The 18,426-nt window shown below is 40.9% G+C and overlaps 1 protein-coding gene across 1 annotated transcript in view; it reads left to right on the forward strand.

The window, feature by feature from the left end:
- Nucleotides 1–18,179, forward strand: part of LOC126416470 (solute carrier organic anion transporter family member 74D-like) — a 100,872-nt gene extending 82,693 nt beyond the window's left edge. Inside the window, exons 10-12 of the mRNA XM_050084209.1 lie at nucleotides 1,072–1,175; nucleotides 12,824–12,925; nucleotides 17,695–18,179. Coding sequence (XP_049940166.1) covers nucleotides 1,072–1,175; nucleotides 12,824–12,925; nucleotides 17,695–17,825 — 337 coding nt within the window. The 3' untranslated portion in view covers nucleotides 17,826–18,179. The remainder of the gene's footprint in view (nucleotides 1–1,071; nucleotides 1,176–12,823; nucleotides 12,926–17,694) is intronic.
- Nucleotides 18,180–18,426: the final 247 nt, after the last annotated feature.

Below are 18,426 nucleotides of genomic sequence, written 5' to 3' on the forward strand. Positions count from 1 at the left end.
CACACACATCCATGCCTGAGGCAGGATTCGAACCTGCGACCGTAGCTGCAGCGCAGTTCCAGACTGAAGCGCTTAGAACCGCTCGGCCACAGCGGCCAGTGGCAGGTTGGTTGCGGTCTCTCAACTGGTCTCCTTTGAACCATTGCACTGCCATCACTAGTACCGAGGCAGAACCAGCTTTCATCCGAAAACACAATAAACCTCCACCCTGCCCTCCAGTGATCTCTCGCTTGACACAACTGCAATCACACATGGCGGTGGTCTGGGTTCAGTCGAATGCACGCTACGGGGCGGTTGTGTCGGAGCTGTCCTTGAAGTAAGAAATTCATAACAGTTCGTTGTATCACTGTTGCGACAGCTGCTGCCCAGACTGCTGCTGCAGATGTAATACAATGCGCCAGAGCCATACGCCGAAAACTATGGTCTTCTTTCCCGGCATGTGTCCATCCGGAGCCCGTACTTCTTGCGACCGTACATTCTTGTGACCACCGCTGACAGCAGTTATGTACAGCGGCTACGTTCCTGCCAAGTCTTTCTGCAGTATCGCAGAAGGAACATCCAGTTTCTCATAGCCCTATTACGCGACCTCGTTCAAACTCAGTAAGGTGTGGATAATGGTGTCTTTGTCGTCTTAAAGGCATTCTGGCGCCACTGTTATGCGACTGGAGCGAAATTTGAACAGATATCATCCGTCAGGTGTAAAGACATCCGTAACAACCCCTTCTTGGTTCAAATGGTTCAAATGGCTCTGAGCACTATGGGACCTAACTTCTGAGGTCATCAGTCCCCTAGAACTTGGAACTACTTAAACCTAACTAACCTAAGGACATCACACACATCCATGCCCGAGGCATGATTCGAACCTGCAATCGTAGCGGTCGCGCGGTTCCAGACTGTAGCGCCTAGAACCGCTCGCCCACTCCGGCCGGCTCCTTCTTGGTGGTGCGATTTCTTTTCCGTCAGTGTATTTCGCACAAATCTTTATTGGTTTCTTAGTCTGACTGTAAGAAAGAAGGTATCATGCGCAAGACCAAACATCTTACATTTGGTTCGTTGTTTTAACGTTTTCAGGTGTGTCGACGAAAAGGACAAGTCTGCTGCCATGGGAGTCGGCATGGTCCTGATAAGCCTGTTCGCCTTCCTTCCCGCCCCCATATTCTATGGTAACCTCCTAGGTGAGTAACACCACTTTGCTTTCACATACTCTTCAACTTGGAAATAAAAACGTTGCAACCATTCTGGATTTCATCGCCCACAGTTGCTTCCGTATAGTCTGAGGGTGTTTTCAAGTTTCGCAGATCGGCCCCTGTCTTTGTGCTGTCCGTACCTGTACATAGAGCATCACAGACCAAATCATTCACCGACCGCGGTGGTCTAGCGGTTCTAGGCGCTCAGTCCGGAATCGCGCGACTGCTACGGTCGCGGGTTCGAATCCTGCCTCGGGCATGGATGTGTGTGATGTCCTTAGGTTAGTTAGGTTTAAGTAGTTCTAAGTTCTAGGGGACTGATGACCACAGATGTTAAGTCCCATAGTGCTCAGAGCCATTTGAACCATTTGAACCAAATCATTCGTAACAGACTCTTCTCCACGTTTATATCATTCCACTAAATCCTGTTTCGGCATTCTTCTCCGGTTTGAGTTTCACAATATTCACGAATTATTTTCAGACGAATGGAAAGCCTGATAGAAGCCAGAACTGATGAATATCATTTCGGATTCTGCAGAAATTTAGGGACACGAGAGGCAATAGTAAACAGCAGTACACCTTCAGTCGTGAATTTTAAACTTTTTTTTAAGCTACCGGTTCCGATGATGCATTACATTGTCATCAGGCGCTGTATAAAAAATAATGTAAATAGGACGGCCTGAGTGGCCGAGCGGTTCTAGGCGCTTCAGTCTGGAACTGCGTGACCTCTATGGTCGCAGGTTCTAATCCTGCCTCGGGCATGGATGTGTGTAATGTCCTTAGGTTTGTTAGGTTTAAGTAGTTCTGAGTTCTAGTGGACTGACGACCTCAGAAGTTAAGTCCCACAGTACTCAGAGCCATTTGAACCATTTGTAGTGGATTAATTTTGCTATTTGGGCTCTAACTATCAACCATAATGAAGAGAACAGAAAATTTTCACTTTTCCCTTATATAAAATTTTAGAGCATTGGTAATGCAATGGCACTGTGAAATGCTGAGGTCGTTAATCACCAAGACCGTGTTTCCAGCGTGCATTTGTGTAACGTGTGTAATTTGATGTGTGTTATCGGATGAACGAACGATAGTTTGGGGCAAGTAAGTATTGTCGACGGGTCACACAATGGATACATAAGAATAACTTAATGTAATAGGCAGGTTAAAAGAAAGTAATTGCCAAAATTCAATTTAAGCCGGGTGTCTCACCAATGCGGACGTAATAATCAGTAATATTAAAGTGGAGTCCGTATAAAATAATTCAAAGTAATAGAGAAAAAGTATATATTATACCCAAACCAGATAGAAATTATTGAATAACGACAATGAACCCAAATGTATTGGAAGTTAAGGGACAGTAAATGACAAATCTGAAACAATGTATGATCTTTCACTTCTGTAATAATAAAATAACCTGAAACAGTCTGCCAGAGTTAAATGTACCGAACTTCCACTATTTAAAATACCTAAGGAACATGTAAAAGACAAATCACGAATAAAATCATAACTAGGTAAAGAGTATATTCATTAAGTAAATAAGGCATGGGTGGGTAGGTAGGTACAACATCAAGTTGTCACTTCATGTGCAAACAATTTTAACTTGATCTAGTGCCTACATGCCCACACATGGTTTATTCACTTAATGAATATAGTATTATGTAGTTATGATTTTATTTGTGAACGTCATATTTATCTTTTACATGCTACTCGGGTATTTTACGTATTGGAAGTTAGTTAAAGTCACCTGTGGCAGTCCGTTTCAAATTATTTTATTATTACAGAAATGAAACACCCTATATTGTTTGAAACTTGTCATTTACCGTCTGTGAACTTTCAACTGATATGTGTTGATCCTTGTTATTCTATACTTTTTATATGGCATGGGTACCATGTATACTTGATTCCTATTACTTTTAATTATGTTACATATTACTAATTATGACATCCACATTGGTGAGATACCTTGCTTGAACTGAATTTTGTTGATCATATATATTCTTATATGTTCTTATATACCTTTTGGGCATGACCCATTGGCAATATTTACTTGTCCCATCATCATCAGATTATTGACCTTTTTATTATTTTTGATTATTACGCTTGATTACATTGTTTGTACAGGGGCCTGATGAAGTCGTAATGTAACATTAAAACCGGTAGCTCAATAAACAGTTCATCATTTATAGCTGAAGGCTGTTTAAGTCAAATTGACCAGCCAACGTCGCAGCCATCATCTTCTACAAAGATGGACACACAAAGACGGGGCAATAGTAGCCCTACGAGGTTTTTAAAAGATAGAGTGAAGAGAGCCCAGCTCTACACATTTAGAGAAATGTTTTGATGATTTGACTGGAATACACTCTGAATGTAGCAAGGAAAAAGTACGGGGAGAGAAAGGTTATCTACAGCTTTTGCGGAAACAAGAACGCAATTATGAAAACCGAGAACTCGAGGAGGAAGCAGCAATTGAGAAGGTAGTGAGACAAGTTGTAGCCTATCCCCGATGTTATTCAGTTTATACATTGAGCAATACTGAAGGAAATCAAGGAGAAAATTGGAAAAGAAGTTAAAAATCAGGAATAAAGAAAAACAAACATTCTTTCAGGTTTGTCGATGACATTCTAGCTCTGTCACAGATGGCAAAGAACTTGGAGAGTCAGTTGAACGAGGTGGCTAGTATCTTGAGAAGATAAAATAAAACAAGTATAACGCAATGTAGTCGAAGTAAATCAGTTTATGTCGAGAGAATTATGTTAGGAAATGAGACACTGAAAGTAGTCAGTGAGGTTTGCTATTTGGAGCCGAAAAATATTTGTCAATGGCCGAATAAGAGATGATATAAAATGCAGACTAACAACAAAAGAGAAATTTTCTAACGTCAAGTATAAATTCATGTGTTAGGAAGTGAAACATAGACGGTAAATAGTTCAGACAAGAAGAGAATAGAAAATTTTACAGGATGTTGCCACATTATAATGCGGTAGATTAGCTGGATAGATCGGTTAACTTATTCTGAGACATTCAGGCGAATTTAAGAGAAAAGAAATTTATGGCACAACTTAAACACAGGAAGAGACCGTTTGATTGGACACATCCTGAGACATCGAAGAATGGTCAAATTATATAACGTAGGGAAGTATGTGGGTTACATATTGTAGAGGGAGATCAAAGTTTGAGTACAGTAAGACCAGTGTTGAGAGAGCAACAGAATATTCAGCTTACTCAACGTAGTCTTTAGCCTGCTCAAAACTAACATACCACAGCGCTTAAATACTTCATGCCGTTTACAGTGATTAAAAAATATTACTTTTAACAAAAAAAATTATCTATCTTTAAGTAATTTTCTTGTTTCCTGAAGTCATAATTTTCACTAAAAAAAGTCATCCTTCTTCAGTTGACACAGTTTACGAATGACTAAGAGAAATCGTGGAGATGTGAAAAAGGTGATAATGGTCCTGTCCTAAAATCACTGCCTTCATGTAAACATAATTCGCTTAGAAAACTTACAGCTACAGACAAGCAGAAGCAGAACTTCGCTCTGTAGAGAAGAATATTGAGTTTTCTTTTTCTTTGTTAAGTTGTGTGTAATCCAGTTAACAAATGCATATTTCTGCAATGACAAACACAATACATTTTCACTTGTATTTCCGCTTCCATGATAGCACGTAACTGCAGTAACTGAAAGTGTATGAAATAGCACACTCAGTTCACAGCCACATGAAATTCACAGTAAATCAAATACTCTTAAATTACAACTGCCATACATGAGACGAATGTGAATAGGACGATAATCATAAGAAGTAGATAAATGCTTAAATTATAACTGCCATACATGAGACGTAAATGTGAATAGGATGATAATCATAAGAAGTAGATAAATGCTTAAATTATAACTGCCATACATAAGACGTAAATGTGAATAGGACGATAATCATAAGAAGGAGATAAATGCTACATAGAACATTTGCGTTAACACTTCATAAGACCAAGTTCCATCGGGAAATGACAACAACAGCGAGAAATCCGGAAGACTAAAACGCAGATGAACGAATTATTTATGGACTTCTATTGTCATTAGAGGCGGCGTATTTATATAATATCTTGATAGGATTTCAGGCCTACATTACCCATCGTCATTTCTGTGGTATACTATGTGTCACGTCACAAATATTTGAATACAATTTGCACCAGGCCGTTACTGAAGGTGGCTGAATGTACGCTAAGAACTGCTGTATTATCAAGACATTGGGCGTACACGATTGCAGTAGCAAAATGAGATCGCTGTTTCTTACTTGCATTGAATCAAAATCTGAAAATGCTGGGTTCCACCTGTAAACTAAATTAAGTTACAAAAGGCAACTAAAATATTTTCATCCAAGTAAACGAATGCAGTGGTGATAGTGTATCACAGAAGCAAATAGTTAATGTATGCGCATAGACATTTGAAAGTGAACTACAGGTAACTTGCACAGTTGAAGACTACCATACGTAACACACATCAGCAGGAACCGATACTTCGTTATTTGGTGTGAACTAGCACTTACCTAACGATTCGGTAAAAAAAAAGTGTTTTCATATACTGACGCTATACAAAGTTCTACAATGCTGCATACATCGTTTTTTCTTAATATGTCGCACTCAATACCATTCGCACACTGGAAAATCGGAAACATAGAGAAAAAATTTCATTCGCGCATTGGAAAGTCGGAACCACGGAAAACAAAATAATGTGTTTGTTGTGGTTAGACATACGTCTCAAATTCGACACTCCTTAACGAAATAGAGATCGTGTTTCTGTGAAGTTCGAAGCCGAAAAGCACGTCAGAAAAATGGGAACTCGATCTTTCTTTTCAGGAGGATTTACTTAAAGGTACTAATGCAGTACACTATAACACACAATTCACAGTCAAATATACGACTACCAAAATGAACTCTGTTACACCACTGCCGGCACGTTGATAGAGGTGCATACGGGGAACCCCTAATAGGACGGCAACACTCAAGGCTGATCGGCGCCGCAGGTAATCATGGTGTCGCTTTGCAGGGTACCACATACGACCTTCAACTGGCATCACAAATGCATGTTTTTCACTGCTGAACACGTTATTTCACCAAAATAAAAATCAGGTAATTTAGTTGCCCTTACTATTAATGGCATACGTATCTCTAAATTAATAGCTTTCAGCTTCCTCGAAAAAATGATATCTAAATGTAGGAATTACCACGTAGTTGTCATTGTAACGAATTACAGTTTTTCAAGCGCATCTCTCGGTGGAGAGAAGTTCAAGTCCAGCACTAATCTCGTCTTATATCCTGTGTGGTATCACTAAGTTCTGATGTTCTAGCTTCTTTCATATATCTATTATTTTCTACACCCATTTCAGTAGATAGGTAGGTTACATCAGGATTTTTCAGTTTAGTGTATCACCTACCTTACAAATTTATAACCATGAAATATTATATAGTGGAAATTCGTTATGATATAATTCTGTTTTAAATATGAGGCGATCGATCGATGTATATGTTGATTTTTATCAAATGCTGTCCGCCCCAGGTAGCTGAGTGGTCAGCGCGACAGAATGTCAAGCCTAAGGGCTGTGCTGTACAGTTGGTGCAGTGGATAGAATGCCGGCACGGTAACTCAGCGTGTTCGGCCAGAGGGTTAGCTGCCCTCTTAAAAAAAAAACTGAGTTAATGGATCAACGACGAACTGAAACGGGTGTCTTGCGACGTCCGCCCCGAGCAGATACAAAAAACAAAAACAAACAAAATGAGATAAAAAAAATAGCTTGCCCGGGTTCGATTCCCGGCTGGGTCGGAGATTTTATGCGCTCAGGGGCTGGATGTTGTGTTGTCCTAGACATCACCATTTCATCCCCATCTACGCGCAAGTCGCCGAAGTGGCGTCAAATCTTACACACACACGGCGAACGGTCTACCCGACGGGAGGCTCTAGTCACACACGACATTTTCATTTTGTCAAGTGATTACTGTAAATTCGCTTATAGAGTATTGTCCTTGATTATTATTCCGTTTTTAATCTGTCTTTCGTATTTGCGTGGTTGGTAAGTTGATGATGGTATCATTACTGTTTACGAATACAGACCTGAAGATGGCGTATGAGTAACCGAAACTGGTTGTCATATAATAAAATAACATCTAAATGACGGCTGCAGGTGTTTCATTTCATTACTATACCAAAAGTCTGATTCTGTATCGCCAGTCACATAGATTCAACACATCAACTCGAATAGTCGTTTGGTTACCACTTCCGCCAACGATTTTAGAAATTCCGGTGAGGTGCAATCTGTACCTTCTGTCTTATTTCATCTCAAGTCTACCAAAGCTCTTTTAAATTCTGGTTCTAACACTTATCCGCTATATCTTCCATATCGACTCCAATTTCTTCTTCTATCACGTCCTCAGACAAGTATTCATCCCCTCACAGAGGTCTTCAATGTACTCTTTCCATGTATCCGCTCTCTGCTCTGCGTTTGACAGTAGAATTGTTTTGACTTCTCTGTATGCTGAGTCATTCCTTCTGACAACCATTTCTTTTTCGATTTCTTCAAATTCATCCTGCAGCCTTATCCCCGTGGCTTCTTTGTACTTTTTATTTATTTAATTTCTGAGCGATTTATGTTGCCGTATTTCAGTGTTTCCCTAAACATTTTTGCACTTCCTCCTCTCGTGGATCAATTGAAATATTTTATCTGTTACCCAAGGTTTCTTCGCAGTTAGCTTCCTAGTATTTATGTTTGTCTTTCCAACATTACATTTTTTAGAGATTTCCGGTTCTCTTCAATTGAACAGCGTACTGTGGTATTTGTTGTCGCAGTATCCACGTCTTCAGCGAACGTTAAATGTGTTTCATCATTTCTCAGTACTTCTACATCCCATTTCTATCCACACCGAACCTTCCGAACGACTCTCTTACATTTTAGTCTATTCTTCACCATTATTAAATTTTAATCTGATTCTACATATGCTTCTGGATACACCTTACATTCCAATATTTGGTTTCACGATTACTGTTTGAACAAGATGTAATCCAGCTGGAATCTTCCCGGACCTCCCGGTGTTTTCTACGTATAGTTCCTCCTCTTGAAATGTTCGAACAGTTTATTTGCTACTACTAGCTGAAATTAATTGCACAACTTAATTAGTCTTTATCCTCTCATTACTACTGTGTGTGTGTGTGTGTGTGTGTCACTGAATCTGAAATTAACGGCAGTAGTTATTCCACGATACTTTAGAAAATAAACTTGTCCAATTCTTTTTTGTTCAAGAAAACGCTAACTTTTGTTTTGCTCCTTTATCTTTTTCTTGTTATTAGTATTACACTACTGGCCATTAAAATTGCTACACCGCGAAGGTGACGTGCTACAGACGCGAAATTTAACCGACAGGGAGAAGATGCTGTGATATGCAAATGATTAGCTTTCCAGAGCATTCACACGAGGTTGGCGCCGGTGGCGACACCTACAACGTGCTGACATGAGGAAAGTTTCCAACCGATTTCTCATACACAAACAGCAGTTGACCGTCGTTGCCTGGTGAAACGTTGTTGTGATGCCTCGTGTAAGGAGGAGAAATGCGTACCATCACGTTTCCGACTTTGATAAAGGTCGGATTGTAGCCCTGTCGCGATTGCGGTTTATCGTACCGCGACACTGTTGCTCGCGTTGGTCGAGATCCAATGACTGTTAGCAGAATATGGAATCGGTAGGTTCAGGAGGGTAATGCGGAACGCCGTGCTGGATCCCAATGCCTGTAACGGATCGTGCAGCCACGTCTCGAACCCTGAGTCAACAGATCGGGACGTTTGCAAGACAACAACCACCTGCACGAACAGTTCGACGACGTTTGGTGCAGCATGGACTATCAGCTCGGAGACCATGGGTGCGGTTACCCCTGACGCTGCATCACAGACAGGAGCGCCTGCGATGGTGTACTCAACGACGAACCTGGGTGCACGAATGACAAAACGTCATTTTTTCGGATGAATCCAGGTTCTGCTTACCCCGATCATGATGGTCGCATCCGTGTTTGGCGACATCGCGGTGAACGCACATTGGAAGCGTGTATTCGTCATCGCCATACTGGCGTATAACCCGGCGTGATGGTATGGGGTGCCATTGGTTACACGTCTCGGTCACCTCTTGTTCGCATTGACGGCACTTTGAACTGTGGACGCTACATTTCAGATGTCTTACGAACTGTGGCTCTACCCTTCATTCGATCCCTGCGAAACCCTAAATTTCAGCAGGATAATGCACGATCGCATGTTGCAGGTCCCGTACGGGTCTTTCTGGATACAGAAAATGTTCGAGCGCTGCCCTGACCAGCACATTCTCCAGATCTCTCACCAACTGAAAACGTCTGGTCAACGGCGGCCGAGCAACTGGCTCGTCACAATACGCCAGTCACTACTCTTGATGAACTGTGGTATCGTGTTGAATCTGTACCTGTACCTATACACGCCACCCAAGCTCTGTTTGACTCAATGCCCAGGCGTATCAAGGCCGTTATTACGGCCAGAGGTGGTTGTTCTGGGTACTGATTTCTCAGGATCTATGCACCCAAATTGCGTGAAAACGTATTCACATGTCAGTTCTAGTATAATATATTTGTCAGATGAATACCCGTTTATCATCTGCATTTCTTCTTGGTGTAGCAATTTTAATGGCCAGTAGTGTACTTTCGATTCCTGCCCACTGAAATAAATTTGTATTTTCATCCCATTCTTCGACTTTTCGTAATTCAATATTAGAAGCGCTCTCAGGTGCCTAGTCGCTGCTTCCTTTTGCCAGTATCACCAAATCGTCAGCAGAAGAGATCGTTTGTGTTGTGTAATTTATTTTTAACAATACGGTATGGTGTACGTTCCAGAATCTTGGTGCACTACAGAAGCCTTCTGAGCACCCTTCCGCTATTTACCTCTCACTCTTGACGTTGTTGACAGGCTGAAATGGCATTAGCTCGTCAAAATAACGTTTGACTAAATTGTGCAAATTTCAGGGAAACTGCAATTTCCGTAGAGCAATGAGAATATAAGGCTACCAAGCGGCATCGAAGACCTCTCGTACCTCCAAGCTTACCATTAATACATATCGGCCAAGCACCAGACGGTCTGAAAAATTTTTTTGCTGCTTCTAAAGCCTCTACAGCGCTTTTATGCGGAGTGAACAAATATTGGTTGTTGTGAAGAAAGTCCTGTGAAGAAACATAGTGCATACATCTGTTTATTGACAGTTTTCCAGCAATTTTTCCTCCGTATACAGGAGTCTGATGGCGATAATTAGTAATTTTTATACTATACTTCTTTGTAGGTTTTGCTATTGGTATTATTTTGTCTTTCTTCCACTAGTTAGGAAAAGAACTATGATTCTAAACAAATGCTGTACACTATCGTTACATACTCTAAAACAAGTCGGAACATTCGAAGGAATATTTTCTGCTGATTTCGTTTTCGCCAGGGCTCTTAGTTGGATTCGTTACTTTTATTATTTCAAGAACTTCTTGTTCCGTCATTTGATAGATTCTGTGTCTGTCGTCGTATTTGTTTATAGTGCTCACTATCTGCTGTTTCCTCGTCTGACGGTGCAAAATAATCAAGCATGTAAGTGACTGTCTCTTCTTAGTACTGTTCCGTATTTCTACCTCTGTTATCGCTTACTGAATCATGCTGCAGACTCAACCTTGGATTACTGTCGGTGGCAATTAAAATAGCAACCTCGTTCTTAATAGACAAAATTTTATCAAACTTTCCTAAATCAGATGGTATATTCTTTGCCATATAGAAGTAAATGATAACTGAATAGAATCGTAAGTATACAGTTGCTTTTCCTGCCACCACAGTACACTAGTATCAATACTGGTTAACATTAATGCGTCTACTCCTCTGTTGATAATTGTTAACAGCGGCGAGTTCCATTTCGTTTCCTGCACTTAGAGTTCGGTACTTCCGCATAATTCTAGATATTTTATTTTTGTACAGTATGGCTCCCGAACAAAACCTAAATCTATATTTTTTTCTCGTACAAGGTGCAAAATACAATATGTTTCGGCGTGGGATCTTTACAGGATGATCTGAATGCACCAGATTTCTGGCATGATGACCTTTCTGTTTCCAAGGCACGACACAGTTTCAATTTCGGTTTGTTTTGATAGCTTTCATTCTGCAGTTTATGTATGTCCTTTTCGAAGAGTTTTTTCCACTGACAGGACAGTTTTAGAATGCGTAGTAGCTTTCAAGAGTCTTGTAAATTCTATAGGAGAGAGGAGTTCGTCTTTCGCCCAGCAGTCTTTGTCAATCTTCTGTAACAGCAGCCGATGTTTCTGACGGCACCGAAGCACATTCCGACATCACATTACTCAGTTCGTTCTTGTATCGATTGATCTTAGCCTGGAAGAATTTACTTTCTAAAAGGTCAGTCTGTATTAGCTGTTATTCCTCACTTTGATACTTGTGTACAAGCGGGGTGTCGTTTTTATCATTCTCTACTAACAGGCCCACATGCATTACCAGTGGTTCATGAAGCACACCCGTTGATGATTTATTTGCGTGCGTTAGTATTGTTGGGAATAGCTCTCACACTTCTGACGCATTCAACCCCTTCTGGGAGCAGTACTGTACTGCTTTCACCATGCGGAGTAACTTCTAGCCTTCCGTCATCTATGAAGATAGGTGAAGGTCATAGGGGCTCATTTCAAAGCGGGTCTCATCATTGAAGACAATTCCACTCCAGTCAATAGATTCCAGGCCGAAGACGTGTCTGTCACGCCGTTTCAGTTATCGAAAACAGAGACAGAAAAAGCGGTCTTTGAGAGAAGATATCAGGTTGTTCATTGCGTGTTCAGATTTCCTGTCCTTTAATGTACAGCTCAAAACTTGTATTATAGTGATTTAAAATGAATAGATGTAAAACGTAATGAGTGGATAAAATAGTTCATCCTATATGTACTGTGAGCGATGCCACCAGCATAGACACACAGATTAACAATCAATTTTTGACACTAACGCGACTCTGCAACACCACTGGGGGAAGATTAAATAAAGGTATGATATAACGTTCTTCTCCGGTCTTCTTTAGTTCACACTTCGTTTCTTAATCTGCGTGTGCAGTCTGTCATACGCAGCAACTGTCAGCTGTAAATCAGACATACAGAGTTTGTCACGCCCTCCGTCACTCGTAGCGTAACAAGGACGAATAGGTAGCATACAAGCACGTTATTTCGTGCTATCATCTAAACTCTCAGATTTGAAAATGGCGGTTCTACCGAAATATACGCTATTGTGTTCCCGCTCAGAGTTGCTGTAACACCAAATGTCCACTCTCAACTAAACGTCTCGCCATCTAACGAAAAATGTCTAACAGCAATAAACCGCAACACTTTCTGCACCCTTGACTGTCATCTACGAGTAAAACCTAGGAGGAACTGTTGAGATAAACCTCGACAGGATATTCACACTCTCTCTCTCTCGTTGTCATATTCGAAGAGCATTGCTGACTCATACTCTTAAATTCGCTAAAAATTGATTCGTTGTTTACAGATCGATGTGCATGTGAATTCTTTTATATTCAAATATAGAAATATTTGTTAACGATCTTGGATAAAAAACTGTGTCGTTGTTGCAGACTCTACATGCCTGGTATGGGGTAAGACGTGTTCGGGTACGGGCAATTGCTGGCTGTACAACGGAGAGACACTGAGGTACACGCTCAACTTCACGGCTGCAGGTAAGTCGCAATCATTCACGTAGTCAGCACAATGGCACTCTGCAACTGAGACGTAGCGCAGTTCGCTCAGGTGCAATATTTCCTATCGATATTGACACACTTTGAAAAAGTTGCAATTAAAGTATCGATAGCAGCCGTATCGCAAGGCACCGATTGTCCTTTACTGAATTTTCAATGTTTTGTATAGTAGACAAGTACTAATCTAGAATGCAGGGCAAAATATGCGAATTATGCCAGTTTTGTATGAAATAAAAATCAGCAGTAAGGTTCTAATATTCTAAGTACAAAGAAAAATAAGGGCCCTGACATAGATTTTATGTTGCAGCAATGCAAACATATTTATAATGAAACCTCGTGTCTGCTTGGGCTACGACTCTTACCACACATCGCCTAAAATTAATACTTTTAATGTTTTTAGCCAGAAGTCCAGTTTATTTGTCGAGTGAATGTGGTCCTGTCTTGAACAAGACGAGTTCTTTGTAGAGAAAATAAATTCTTGCCTGGTTGTTTAGCACTTGCCACTGTCATTTATTTCAGAGAACTTACAAATTTCGCTAAAAATAGAAATAGGTACATCTGATGAGTCGTCCCCTGCGCTTCTTGCGATCGAAAACATTTTAACACATTTTCCTAAAATCAAAATCTTTTGTGGGTACGTTTATATAAACTAACCAGAAGAACATATTGCAGAATAAATATTTTCATTTTAGTAACTGCTTTCACACATGGAACTCGATTCTAAATACGTATTTTCTTTAATCGATGCTCACGAAGTCTAGGAATGTATCAGTCATACAATAAGTTCAGTTCACCTTGTCTTCATACTCCGAATTATTTAAACCGTATTCCAAAACAGAACGTAACAAACAACACTCATTATTACTGCTTTCTAGTAACTGAATGTAATTCAAATACATACGAAATATCCACGAAATTTTCTGAGTTTACACAAAAAAAGAACGTATGTAACCTGCTTTATGTACCTGAAATATGGTAAGTTAGTTAGAGGCCGCATGTGCATTTACTCTTTACTACTGCGCTGACCTGTCCAGTATACTAAATAGAAATTACAAGCTCTTTAATTGCCATAAAATTTGTTGCAAATGTTTAATAGCGATATTTTCAAGTGCAGTTAATACAACTGTAACAAATACGAGTATTTTTGCTATTAAATACTTTTCTGCGCATCATCTGATACTTTCAAAGCCGGTACTTTATTATTTCTTGCCTTAGTAGTCTAAAAATCTATTGAGAAGTTGATGTGGATACCGAAACAGTAGACATCGAAAAGAAATACCTGTTTATACTCTTGTTACTAATATAGAGTATCCCTACGAATACCGAAGCACTGTAAAGATTCGACGATTCTTTTACTTATTTTCGGCCTGCATATTTTGTATGTGGAAGCATCATAAACAGCACTTTCAGACAAACAGTTATTATTATTACTATTACTATTATCATTACTACTATTATTGTTAGTTATTAAGAAAGGTAAGTTTCTAAGTGTCTGGAACTTAGACGAAGAGCATAGCAACTGTCAATTGGATTATTAGATGATTAAATGAGGCTACATTTTCCCTATATATATATATATATATCCGCACATCACCAAAAACATACGTTTTTCATATTAGGTGCATTGTGCTGCCACCTACTGCCAGGTACTCCATATCAGCGACCTCGGTAGTCATTAGACATCGTGAGAGAGCAGAATGGGGCGCTCCGCGGATTCACGGACTTTGAATGTGATCAGGTGATTGGGTGTCACTTGTGTCATACGTCTGTACGCGAGATTTCCACACTCCTAAATATCCCTAGGTCCACTGTTTCCGATGTGATGAAGAAGTGGAAACGTGAAGCGACACGTACAGCATAAAAACTTACAAGCCGACCTAGTCCGTTGACTGACAGAGACCGCCGACACCTGAAGAGAGTCGTAATGTGTAATAGCCAGACATCTATCCAGACCATCACTCAGGAATTCCAAACTGCATCACGATCCACTGCAAGTACTATGACACTTAGGCGGGAGGTGATAAAACTTGGAATTCACGGCCGAGCGACTGTTCATAAACCACACATCAGGCCGGTAAATGCCAAACTACGTTTCGCTTGGTGTAATGAGCGTAAACATTGGACGATTGAACATTGGAAAACGTTGTGTGGAGTGACAAATCACGGTACACAATGTGGCGATCCGATGGCAGTGTGTGGATAAGGCGACTGCCCGGCGAACGCCATTGCCAGCGTGTGTAGTGCCAACAGCAAAATTCGGAGGCGGTGGTGTTGTGGTATGGTCGTGTTTTTCACGGAGGGTGCTTGCACCCCTTGTTGTTTAGCGTGGCACTATCACAGCACAGACCTACACTGATGTTTGAAGCACCTTGTTGCTTCCCACTGTTGAAGAGCAATTCGGGGATGGCGATTGCATCTTTCATCACGATCGAATACCTGTTTATAACGCACGGGCTGTGGCGGAGTGGTTACACGAAAATAACATCCCTGAACCGAGCGAGGTGGCGCAGTGGTTAGACACTGGACTCGCATTCGGGAGGACGACGGTTCAATCCCGCGTCCGGCCATCCTGATTTAGGTTTTCCGTGATTTCCCTGAATCGCTCCAGGCAAATGCCGGGATGGTTCGTTTCAAAGGGCACGGCCGACTTCCTTCCCCGTCCTTCCCTAATCCGATGAGGCCGATGATCTCGCTGTCTGGTCTCCTTCCCCAAAACAACCAATAACATCCCTGTAATGGACTGGCCTGCACAGAGTCGACTTCATGTCAGGCCTCACCGACCGACATCGATAGCTCTCCTCAGTGCTGCACTCCATGAAGAATGGGCTGCCATTCCCCAAGCTGTCTTTAAAAGTGTGAAAGGCTGCGTACTGCGAGATACTGACGGCGAACACTTATGAGCTGTGGATAGTTCTGTGTTTCCAGTCGAAAGACACATTGCAGGATCAGAGAGGTGATTCCTAATACTGATTTAGTATCTGCAATTTGGTGTTAAAAATTAGATGATTTAATCTGTGGAGCTCAGAATATACTTTGAATGCACACACACACACACACACACACACACACACACATATATATATATATATATATATATATATATATATATATATATATATATATATACATACTCACAACCACACAAATACTCACACACACACACACATACGCATGCAAGCACGCACTTCTGTATGACACTGCAATTCCTTCTCTGGATGGAAGTACGTTAGACACAGGTGTTGTCTGCTTTCTCCTCATACTGCCGCGTTGCTGTAATACCTAGCGTGGTACACCACATTAGAATCAATGATAACTACTCACAACTTCCATATGCCACTGTGAATTGCATCAGCAGAAACACGCTACTGTACCAGCTTACGCCTGATTCACGGCTCAACGAACAGAGAATAAATTAAACACTCCATCGATGGATTACACAGGGTGAGCATTAATAAAACAGGCAAACTGCAGGGGCGGATTCCTCACTGGAAACGGAGGAAAAAAGATCCTATAAACATGTGACCGGAAATGCACCGTTGCCACAGTAGACAGCGCTGACGAATAACAGTTCCTCTGACAACATGCCGTGTTTTACTTGCATTCTGTGTGACTGACGCAGCGTACTGTAATTAGCAGAATGGTCCGGTATTCGTCCTGGGAACAAGCCGAGATGGTGTTTGTGTATGGCCATGCAGATGAAACCGGTGGAGATGTGTGCTGGGAACAAGCCGAGATGGTGTTTGTGTATGGTCATGCAAAACAAGTACCCTCGCAGACGCCAAGCACATCACCCAACATTTCAAGCCCTTTCTGCGGTGTTTATATTATCATGGGTCCTTTCAGACAGACGAACGTCCATGGAGGTGGCGGACTGTGCGTACATCAGATTTGGAGGACAATGTTCTACACGATACTGAGACGAAACCTAGCTCTAGGCAAGTGGCCCGCCAACATGGTAAAAGCCAAAGTACGGTTATGTGTATCCTGCATGACAAACGCTACTATCCCTGTCATCTGCAATCCCATGGAACATATGTTGTGACGTGGTTGCTATGCGGCTATGTCCTTTGTTCCGTGACAAATATTCGTAGAACTTTTTTCCTCCATTTCCAGTCAGCCATCCGTCCCTGCAATTTGTCGGTGTTACTGATTTTCACCCTGTATAGAGTCCGTTCTCCAAGTGGATCCTGACAAGCAATCATCCAGCGGGCTGCCAAGAAGACCTTGTCATTAACAACGTCTTTGCGGATCCAGTCGTACACATATATGGTACACATACGACAGTAACCAAATACTGCTAGAAGTCTCATGGAACTAATGCCATTTTATTGTAAATCACGAAGTGACCTCACACCTAGGAGAATGTTTTTGAAACGAGGTGTTACTGTTTAATTATCGCCTTGGAGTTTGATTTGATAGTGTGATAACTAGTAGATGTCTTCTCTCAAACATAGACTCCGTCCTGTCAAAGTTCAGTACATCGTGGGGATAATAAAATGAACCACGCTACTGGTTCATACCCAACAGTACACTAAGCTCGAGAGGAAAGGTAATGTTATCCCTCCATGAGTGAGGATTCGAGAAAATAGTTTTAGCCCTCATACGTACAAGGAACTTAAACTATATTTGGGAAATTCCTGTGTTAAATAAGTCTAGAGGTACTTCCTACGTTGTATATTTTGTTTGAAAATGAATAAACCTCGCTCAGAAGACAAATTTACGCTGATACTAACCTATTATTTCTTCGATAGGTTTCGTAGCTATTGGGACGCTGTTTGACGCTGGTGTGTGGTACCTCGTGAAGGACTTGAAGATATTTGACGAGGAAGTGAAACCGACAGAAGTGGAGGAGGTGCAAGAGAAGATCGTCGTGGAAGAATGACACTTATAAGAAACAGTGGGAGAAAATACCTGTGATCATTACCGTCTGTAAATATCACAGCTGAGGCAACAGGAAATTGAGTGTATTTTGAGTCAAGAAGTGCTTGGCAGAAGGCAGAATTATCGAGTAGCAAAGTCTCTGCAACTGTCTTGTCTCTCTCCAAAATATTGTATTGCTGAAATAAAGTGCGACACCGAAAAATTCTTGTAATCTTACCATACAGGACACTTCTCGAGTAATTACTGCAGTAATCATATGTCCCCATAAGAGACACCCAACGGAATATTCAGTAACTAAAAAGAAAATGTAAGGATAAGGCATACAATTTTTCAAGAGAAAGTCATTAAGCGTTTATATATGTAAGTCTGAAAAATAAAATGTTTATTAAAAACGCAATTACATTTCATCTCCAGAGATTTAAAATGTCATAGCTGTAAACATCAGTCATCCACTATTTCTTTCTACAAACAAGGTATCAAATTTTCCGTGAGACCTAGTGAAATAAATTATTGGGAACGGGAACTCGTTGAAAAAATAACACATTTTTGCATATAAACACGATAGTTTTAGCATGGAACACTTTCGATTCACTTGAATAAGA

This window comes from Schistocerca serialis, chromosome 1 (genome assembly GCF_023864345.2).
Source record: "Schistocerca serialis cubense isolate TAMUIC-IGC-003099 chromosome 1, iqSchSeri2.2, whole genome shotgun sequence".
NCBI lineage: Eukaryota > Metazoa > Arthropoda > Insecta > Orthoptera > Acrididae > Schistocerca > Schistocerca serialis.